Genomic DNA, 9767 nt, shown 5'->3' with positions numbered 1-9767 from the left:
GTATTTGTCCCAGTAGAATAGGCTAAATTGACGCGCTCTGGCGGCGGTGAAAATTGCAGTCGTTCATTAAACGATGTGTGGGCGTAGTTCCGGTTCCCGTTACTGAAAAGTAAATTCTGGGCTTTGACGTGCCCGAACACGACCTGATTAGAGGCATGTGTGGAACACAGGATTAATTTGAAGCACCCATGGTTCTTTAACATTCACCTATATCTAAGACGAAGAGAGTTCTTGCATTTCGCCGCCATCGGGAAGACTACCGGCATGGCAGATCACACACGTGACCTCGAGTCCTGCAGTGGAACGCCATCGTCACTTTGGTACCGCGGTGGTTGTCGCGTAATTTAAGGGATGCTTTTAAAGAAAGATGGTACGTCCCAGGCTGACTAAGACAATCAGAACGGTATTCATAATAGTTCTCAGTCACGCAGCTTATTAGTAAGCTTTATAAGTTAGCTAATTACTTTTCTTCCTTAACTTCGCATACTTTTAAGGTTCCCCGCAGAAGTTACAGAAAGGAGTAGTGAAGGTGTACGAAATGGCGCACTGATATACACTAGTGTCCAAGACAGCGCAATGAAACAAAAGTATTCAATATAAATTAGTTCTTCTTCGCACTTTTTTTGTTTTACCAGAGTGATTATGCATATTGTAATAACAGCATGTTACAGCTGTACTGCATGTGCACTTGTCATCAAAGTCCAAATAATTATATCGGTGGAGATTAAGATTTTGTTCTTACAATGGGTTATAAAAATAATATTTCCGATGGAGACGAACTTTTTTGTGGCAGCGAGATAGTTCGCATACATTAAGGGTATTATTGATATCCGTTAAAACAGAATAACGACAGTAGTAAGACGTGACAAATTAACTGGAGCAAATCCTAATGGCATCGAGGGTGGAGAAAGGGTAGTTTGATTAGAATACCATACTTTGCATATGTATTCAACTTTAGGCCTTTGAAAGGATTTATGATACTTAATAAAATACTTCTTTAATGTGTTTTTGATGATGGTTCTTTATATTATCGATGACGTGGTTACCTTTTCCGGGTACTAGAAAAACGCGCCAGGTAAGAAACATGTGAGTTCAAAGTGCGCTTGCGCGTCCGGATTGCTGCCCTCTCGATCGCGTTTCGAGAAAAAAAATTCATGAGCCATTCCACTCTGTGAAGCTCGATGACAATCTAAGCTGTTTAGCGCAAGACAGTATTTTGAACAAAGGCACGAACATATTTATTGTCCTCATCGGTGGTCATCATGACGATAGTTACGTATGTACACATTCGTGTATCACCTCTGTTATTAAACCTGTCTGTAACGTAAGACAATGAATGGCTCATACCTCCATAAACGCGGCCTCCCCATTACGACGAATGAAGTGAGATTCTACGCTGGAATGATGACCGGCAACGCAGCCAGCTGTGGAAGAAGACGATGACGACGAACGCGTGAGCAGTGGCACGAGCGCGTTCGCGCGGTTGCGCCGAGAGGCGCCAGCGAGCCAGCTGTGGAAGAAGACGACGCCCAAGCCATTACTGATGATGATATTTTTTTCCGCGCAGACACCATGGCCCGTATATAGACAGCTTCGATTTAAAAGAAATGATCCCGCAACGTTATACCTTATAACCTTATATTGTCCTAAATACATCAATAAAGAAAGAAAGAAGGAAAGAAAGTTGATTTACTATATTGAGCTCAAAATCTACCAGTCAGAAAATGTGCAAAAGCCCACGAGATATCAGCGAGAATAAAACAATAAAGATCACTGATATTGGCACATGAATAAAAGTATATGTACTGCCCCGTCGACAAATACAAACAGAGGGAATTGATTCTTCTGCGTTGCGTATTTCTATCATTCTGCTGCAATCAGTATCGAAAGCCTTTAATCAATAAACAGAGTATCGTGCTGTGGTGCTGTTAACATAGCTACAAGAAAACTTCATAGAAGCACCAATTTACACCTACGATAAGACTCCGTCAGAGATACATCTGTAGACCATGCAAACCATGAGACATCACGAGCTGCGCATTCTCCAGACACAACCTATTGTTAAATGGAGGTCCATTGTAGTAGGCACCCTTATCGCCCTGATTTATTGTAACCTCCAGAGACGGTAAGAGAGACAAAAGGGAAGGAAAGACAGGGCGGTTACTTCGGGCACAGACATGCACAGCTGATAGCAAGATAAGCACCTAACAGGCAGTGTAGTCGCAAAGTGTTTAGGAACAGTTTCATTTTGAAGGTGGACAGCCAGCAGGTGAGATGAATTCTCGCCTTACACCCCAAGCAAAAAAATAAATAAATTATTATTTCTGTTTTTTTTGTGTGTGTGTGATGAGGGTGGCGGCTATGTGAATGAGGCCTTAGACTATTGTTTCTATAGCTCACTAGCGATACAATAATTTAGCATGCCAGCAACGGTCAGTGGATATTTCTTATGTGCAGTATATTCACCTGAACGAGTAAGAGTTACGCAGTACTTTTATGTGATTATAGTGTTGGACTTAGTGACCGAAACTACACGGAGGCTTATGGGGAAAGGTTGTTGCGAATACACGCAAACTTGCAGCGTGACTAGCCACTCGAGGCACTTTGCGTGGATTCGCGGGATTTTTTCAGAATCTTCTGCGCCGCATTCTGTGCTTCAAGGCCTACATTTATGAACGCAGGAGTTTTATGTCATGGCTTCTGACCGCGTCTACCGAGATGTTTGTGGACTGCACCTCAGCTGCATATTCCAGGAACCAGTTGTAAAAGAAGCACTCACGTACAATCCCAAACCTGGTGACGTTTTCATCGTGTCATTTCCAAAGTCCGAGAGTACATGGATGCAGCAAATCGTCTATGCGATTTACCATGATGGCTCCAAACCCGAGGTTTGTTTGTGATAAACCAAGCACTAAACTAAGTGTTGCCAGACAACGGTGCTTGCTAATGCATTGCGAATCGTGACGCAAGTTCCAGGATCCATTGGTACTTGTGTCACGATTACTAGCATTAGCAACGAAAATACCTAGTCTAATAACGAGAGCTTTGAAATTACTGTGATTTTTGCCTGAACCCCTTAAGTCGATATATCTGCACCTCGCTGTATTTTTCAACAGTTTGATGACGCTTGTTTTGTCGCCTTTCCGGGCGTCTACCGCCATAGGCGCAAAGTTTTCATTATTCCGGAGGGGGGGGGGGGGGGCTGGGGCCTGACCAGCTTTCCGAAACCTACCCATATATATATATATATATATATATATATACACCTTCTGCTAACAATTTCCAGTTTCTAGCTTTATGGCGAGAGCAATTAAATCGACACTTCAGGCAAATTGTCGCGGTTATCGTCGCCGTGATTTTCCGCATTAAATCCAAAAGCCATATACATGAGCGGCCCATACCCTGTGGGTCGGGGAAAAATCACGTAACAGGGAGCCGAAAAGGTTGGTGGCTTGATGGGCATTATTTCCCACGCGCTCAATATTCGAGTTAGTTGTAGGTCACGTAATCAAACGCGAATGGGACGGAGAGCACGCGTCTTCTCCTCTAGCCCTGCCGTAGCTGTGAATGACTGTCCGCGGCTGAAGCTTATGGGGCCCGCGTGCCATATCTAATTGTTGGTAATCGTTGGTGGATGCAATGATAAAGGGCAACCAGGGATGGCTGCTAACTTCATGCCTGCTGTCTTCCTTGCTGGGCTGTTTTTCTGCACCCCTAGTGTTGCAGAGTTAATAGACAGAGGTCATCGCAGATCACTCACAGAGGCCGTCAGTAGTGGACATAAAAATAGACAGATAATGATGATGAATCTAATTTTCCGAGTTGCAGTGAATCGCGCGGCTGTACGAACCGTTTGCCTCCGCTGCCGGCGTTCTTCACAATGCTTGCTTTGTAAAAGCGAGTGCTCGAGGTCATCCAGTGAGGTATTTACAGGTTTACATGGTCCATGCTTATATGTCCACTATGTCCACTATGCTTACTATTTTAACTTTAGGTGAATGTTTACTATAATTTATATGGCCACTATAACTCGTGTAAGGGCCACACTTTTCCGTCGCGATTTTGACGAGCCTTTCATGGGACCGGGCCATGTGACCTCATTTTTCCAACTACGCGTATGAAATCCGCCGTAAACCTCCGCGATCGCCTCCTCTCGACATCCAGTAGCGACGCGCGAAAGTACGCTGCGCGCGACAATTCGCTGTTGAGCCCGATCAGAATGAACGCACGGGACGCGATTGCTTCTCAGTTGGATGTCTTTTTTTAATATTGGCTGTCAAGTTATGGGTGCGGAGCTTACACGGGTGCGATCCTTACACGGATTTACGCGGTAAGAATCTTCCTTCGTGTAATTGTCTTCTACTTCGCTATCACGAATACTGCTTCGCCTTCCCGGCCAAACTGCACTCTTTTTTATTTTTATAGTACTTTGAGTCCGAGTATAAGCGCTGCTGCGCACGACTTCTATATTTCTATTTATTCTCATTATGAGTCAATCCAGCTTGGCATCATTTCGGTTACTGAGTGAATTCTATATACAATTAAGGTGTTTCAGCGAACAGTTTCCAAAACTTTTAAAGGTGGCCTGTGGCAGATAGTACAATTCTAGTTCATGAGCTCGTCTACTCGAAGAGGCGGGCATTACTTGTACAAAAAAAAATGAAATGAATAATAGAATAATTTATTTCACACGCCGTTGATAGAAGACTCTACCGAAGGGGTCACTGAAGTCTGCAGGTTTTTTTCAGGGTCAATAAAGCACGCAAAGTAATTGGAAGGGAGGTGAACATACATCAACATAATCATTTTCTAGGTATAGGCTATCCATTTAGTTGGATACCTCCTTCTCTTTAAAAAATATAATAAACTTTGTCCTTTGTATATATTTAAATATATTGTGTCTGTGCGTGGTGTTCTCAGGGGAAATTTAAAAAAAATGTTAAAGTGAGGAAACACGGATGAGGTAGCCGCCGATGGTTCTTCTAATGCGCTTGTCCTCCTATTGTCAGAATTTGCCGAAATAAAGCGAAAGTATAAATTAAAAGCCGTGCACGTCCGCGCGAACAATGGTGCCGTAAGCTTTTAGCCACAACAAAAGGGAAAATGCAAGAGAATCCGCAAGAGTGATTTAGATTGTAGCATTGCGTTGGTTGGGCATGTCTCATTTGTTGCGTGTACTGTAACAGGCGCCAGGAGCCTTGTTGCCAGCGAGAGTTCGGTTCGAGGTCGCTTGTTAAATTAATCACACGATACCGCGTATTTTGTGAAAATGTATGTCGAGAAAAAGTCTTTCTTCAGCTGAGTAATGGGCTAACTTGATATGCAGACATAATTTCCTAAGTTGTGCAATTTTCAGCCGTATTTTTCTTAGCAGGCTTGCCGCTGATTTCCCCGAAGTGTACGGGTAATAAGTATATAGTGTCTTCAACATTGTCAGCAACAATAAGCGCTTATAAAGGCAGGTGGTTGTATTTCTTTGGCGGTAACCTGACATAACAGACAGAAGACGGTTCTTTTTTTTCCATTATATAACATTCAACTTGCGAAAATTGCAGAGTCTTCGAGACTTCATGCAGAAGTCGCCCTTCCTAGAGCTTGTTGGACTTGAAACCGTCCAGAACATGCCCCGACCTGGTGCAATCAAGACTCATCTGCCTTTCAATCGCGTACCATACTCTCCGCAAGCGAAGTATATATTCGTGGCCCGAAACCCATACGACTGCTGCGTTTCCTTCTACTACCATACCAGGGCGTTCCCGGTGTACCGCTTTGCCGATGGATCATTCGACAAGTTTTCAAGTATGTTTCTACAAGGGAAAGTAGACTGCGGTGACTACTTTGACCAGCTACTCTCGTGGTACAATCACACACACGACGAGAACGTCCTCTTCGTAACCTACGAGAAACTGAAAGCAGACCCTAGCGCTGGAGTTACCAAGATCACCGACTTCCTGGGAGACAAGTACGGCAACAAACTGCGCAAGCAGCCGGAGGTATTGGAAACGATCTTGGACACGATAAGCGTGAAAACCATGATGGCGTTCAACAGTGAATTTAGGAGGTGGACGGAAGAGGCGGCCGAGATGACTTCTCCTGGGGGCAAGTATCAGCCACTCACCGATGAGGCGGCTGATGGTTTAAAGAAACCGATGACCGGTGACTTTGTGCGGAAGGCCATCGTTGGGGACTGGAAAAATCACTTCAGTGCAGATCAGATAAAACGAATGAAGGAAAGAATAGCATTGAAAGTTCAGGAAAGCAGCGTTATGAGTCTGTGGGAGGACTTCGAACTTCCGTGAAACAGGAAATGTCTCATATTCCCAGGCAAAATTTTCAATTTTTGCTGGTTCCATCAGTTCCTATGTTAAGGTATTGCTTCAGAGAGCCACTGAATTTATCAGCCAATAACAAAGCGTTAGGTCAATAAGTGTTTTAGTGAGACAATTGTAGCCTAAGGAATGCACTGAAATATTAACTTTTCATGTTACATCAACATAAAATTCACTTTTTGCGCCTTCACAACTCAGTATCTGATAGTCGTAAATATTCAAAGATAGATTTAACAATATAATGACGTATACGATGACTAATTCATTTTATAAAAATAATTCTACTGAAGTCAACATACAATTTTTACAACATCCCTCTCATTCCTTGCTCATTTGGTGGCTTTTCTTTTTTCTGTTGGGCGAATAGCACAGACTGTCATGTATCAATATGAATAAATGTCTTAAACGCCTCAAATATGTTTGGCAGTATTATTCAATAAACAAATTCGTAAACATTGTTTTTGCAATTATCATTCTGTTTGTTATTTCCGAAATAGTTACCAAGCCAGTGACGAGGCATCGCCTGAGTACTTCAGGATACCTAACAATGCCAGAACTACTTAGCACAACCAGTGCATCCGCTTAAATGTTACGTACTCTAAATAAAATAGAATAGCGTTGAACGGTGTGCAGAAATACCGGGCACGAGCCCCAGCTTCCTTGTGTTGTTGTTGTTATTGTTGGTCTAAAAGTCTACATCTGGGTCAGTCTTCTTTCTGCCCTATCTTCTTTGTGATGTTGCTGCTCGTTTCCTAAGAAAGGGTAGCTCGCTGATGTATTGAGAGCTGTTTCCACACTGCCGCTCCCGGTTTAATGGGGCCGCTGGCCTCCAACGGAACATTTCTATACGGTACCACACTTGATTGGATGGTTTGTCGCTTTCTTGTGATGTATAGACACGTTTGTTATATGTATATAGAGGTAGGCATACGCCTAGATGTCTTACAGGTGCCCGCATGTTCTGGACTTGCATTGCGTCTGGAGGCAACGGCATACCCGTCGTTTGTTAGACCACGTGTTCAAGCAGCCTCACCCTGCAGAAGCGCAGAATTGGCCGTGGTTCTACCCTAGCCGCACCGGCTCATCACCACTTGTGGAAAGCGTGCAGTTTTATGTACTGTCTTCAGAGCGAACCTCGCGCTCGACAATGTCAGTGAGGATTATTACGTACGGCCGGGTAAATAGCAGTCCACAATCAATAAAACGCTCAAACGTAATGCTATTATTGCTTATATATCTGCAACCATGCTAGCCGCGCACTTTGCTTTGGTATTGTTGTGTATACGAAAGAAGCCATTAGTCGATTATGCATAGGTCGCGTGCTCAGATTGTGTCATTTTCCCGCCACACAACTTGCGTGCTCGCTCGCTCGTTCGTTCGTTGATGCGTTCGTTGATCCGGGCTATTCGCTTACGGTGACAATCATCATCGACGCTCTCTTCTCAATTGTTTAACGTGTTCTAAAGAAAAAAACATTTATGCAATGTGAACAATTGTTTTTCTCTCATACATACGGAAATGCGCTTCTGAATTTTGGTGCAAATCAAATGCGAGATAGGTGCTTCCTTTATTGCGTGTTCCGCTCCCTTAATTCCCGTTCCCTTCCCTCTCATGTGCTCTCGATGTCACAATAAGCATCACCACACTGTGACTCCATTGTCGTAATGAAAAATGCTGATTGCTTAAAGCATTTGGAACGGCCCGTTTTTTCCGTGATGACTATAAGCATGTTTGTTCGGCAATGTTCACAAACATGGAGAGATCGGAAATATTGGAAATAGGCCTTTCCAACACCACTAGGGTGCGCTACACGAGATGGCCGACCTTCCGCTCACGGCCTCGCTAAGCTACGGGTAAGTTTGCAAACAGCAATGATACAGCAAGGAAGAGATGGTGGACAAGGCAGGCAGCACTTGCTCATGCACACGTGCTTTGTGTCCAATTCTAGGGCGACGTCCGCTATCATGTTTGGGTCAGACTAAATCTGTGGAGAAGCATATTTGGAGAATTCCGCACATCGGGTGTCGTAGAGGCAAAATTCTATTCTTTCAGTGTGATTACTGGAGGAGGCGGACATGCAAGAAAATGGAAATGCGTATTCAAATAATTATAAAATTTGTTTTAATTACCTTTTTTAAGTTTACCTTTTTAAGTTGTCTTTTTTAACTATTTCACTGTAGCAAGTGAGTTCGTAAGGTTCGTAAGGCGCATTCTTTCAGAATAAATTCTCAGTATGATACCAGTTTCCCTGATGGTCCCTCATAATCCCTGATAGTCGCGGGGGATTTTAACGCCCCCAACACGGAATTGGGATATGGTTACTAAAGCCCCAAAGGCTTGAACCTAGCTAACGCCGCCGCGGAGCTCGGCCTAACGTTGATTACAGATCCCAGGCTCCCTAACAGAATCGGCTATTCGATCAGTCGTGACAGGAGACCGGACCTCGCTTTCCTCCGAAGCGCAGAAGGCACATGGGACAACCTCCAAGAGGACCTGGGCAGCGATCACCGCATTCTGGAACTTCTACTGCGCGTAAACCCCAAACCACCCAGGAAGTACATGTGCGTGGACTGGGACCTGTTCCGCATAATCATAGGCGAAATGGCCCCACTGAGCGAAACCTATACAGAACTGACACAAAACCTTACCAGCGCGGTAACACAAGTGACCAAAGAAACCACTACGGACATAGAGGCACCTAAAATGGATTCGAAGCTTGCCCACCTCCTGGAGGCAAAGAATGCCCTCTTGGAAAGGTGGAAGACCCACAGACCCCATCGCTGACTCAGGGCGAGAATCGCACGCCTCCACAGGGAAATCGTGTCCTGCGCATTCCTAATCGCCAGTCAGCAATGGGATGAAATATATGCAGGAACGGACGGACGCATGCGAAGGGGAACTGAATGGAGCCTGCTTCAAAATCTCCTTAACAGCCATAAGCAATCCAGGAGCATACTCAATCTCGCGTTGGATAGACTCGTAAAGAAACAATTCTCAATAGGCCACACAGAGAAGGAGGTAACCAAAAACCTAGCGTACACAAAATTCCCCCTGGCCCACAGTTCGGACCGCCTGGGCGAGGAAATAGCTTACGAAGGCCATCCAGCGCCAGATCTGGACGAGCCATTTGAGACGTGCGAACTCAGACACGTGATGTACAACCCTAATGGCAGATCGGCGCCGGGGCCGGACGGAGTCACCAATAAGCTCCTCAGCAACATGGATGACAGGGCCATCGAAACACTTACAGACGAAATCAACCGGGTATGGAATTTTGGCCAAGTCCCAGAAGAATGGCGCACCGCCAAAGTAGTACTTATCCCTAAGCCGGGTAAGCCGCCGCACATAGACAATTTGAGACCCATCTCTCTTATGTCGTGCATGCATTGCCAAGGTAGCGGAACACGCCGATCCACAACAGAATCGTTGCACATATTG

The 9767-nt window shown here is 44.6% G+C and overlaps 1 protein-coding gene across 1 annotated transcript; it reads left to right on the top strand.

The window, feature by feature from the left end:
- The first annotated feature begins 2634 nt into the window (after nt 1-2634).
- LOC119458974 (sulfotransferase 1 family member D1) lies at nt 2635-6721 on the top strand. The gene is made up of 2 exons (XM_049670863.1): nt 2635-2888; nt 5556-6721. The coding sequence occupies exons 1-2, from the start codon at nt 2694-2696 to the stop codon at nt 6297-6299; spliced, it is 939 nt and encodes a 312-aa protein (XP_049526820.1). The 5' UTR covers nt 2635-2693; the 3' UTR covers nt 6300-6721.
- The last annotated feature ends 3046 nt before the right edge of the window (nt 6722-9767 follow it).

Source organism: Dermacentor silvarum, chromosome 7 (genome assembly GCF_013339745.2).
Source record: "Dermacentor silvarum isolate Dsil-2018 chromosome 7, BIME_Dsil_1.4, whole genome shotgun sequence".
NCBI lineage: Eukaryota > Metazoa > Arthropoda > Arachnida > Ixodida > Ixodidae > Dermacentor > Dermacentor silvarum.
The sequence above is the reverse complement of the archived record's forward strand: the minus strand, read 5'-3'. Positions and strand labels throughout refer to the sequence as shown.

Excerpts from the sequence above, each read along its gene's own strand:
- LOC119458974 (XM_049670863.1), top strand. The coding sequence starts at position 2,694 with ATGGCTTCTGACCGCGTCTACCGAGATGTTTGTGGACTGCACCTCAGC. Across the intron at positions 2,889-5,555 it reads ATGATGGCTCCAAACCCGAG|AGTCTTCGAGACTTCATGCA; the intron begins GTTTGTTTGTGA and ends CGAAAATTGCAG.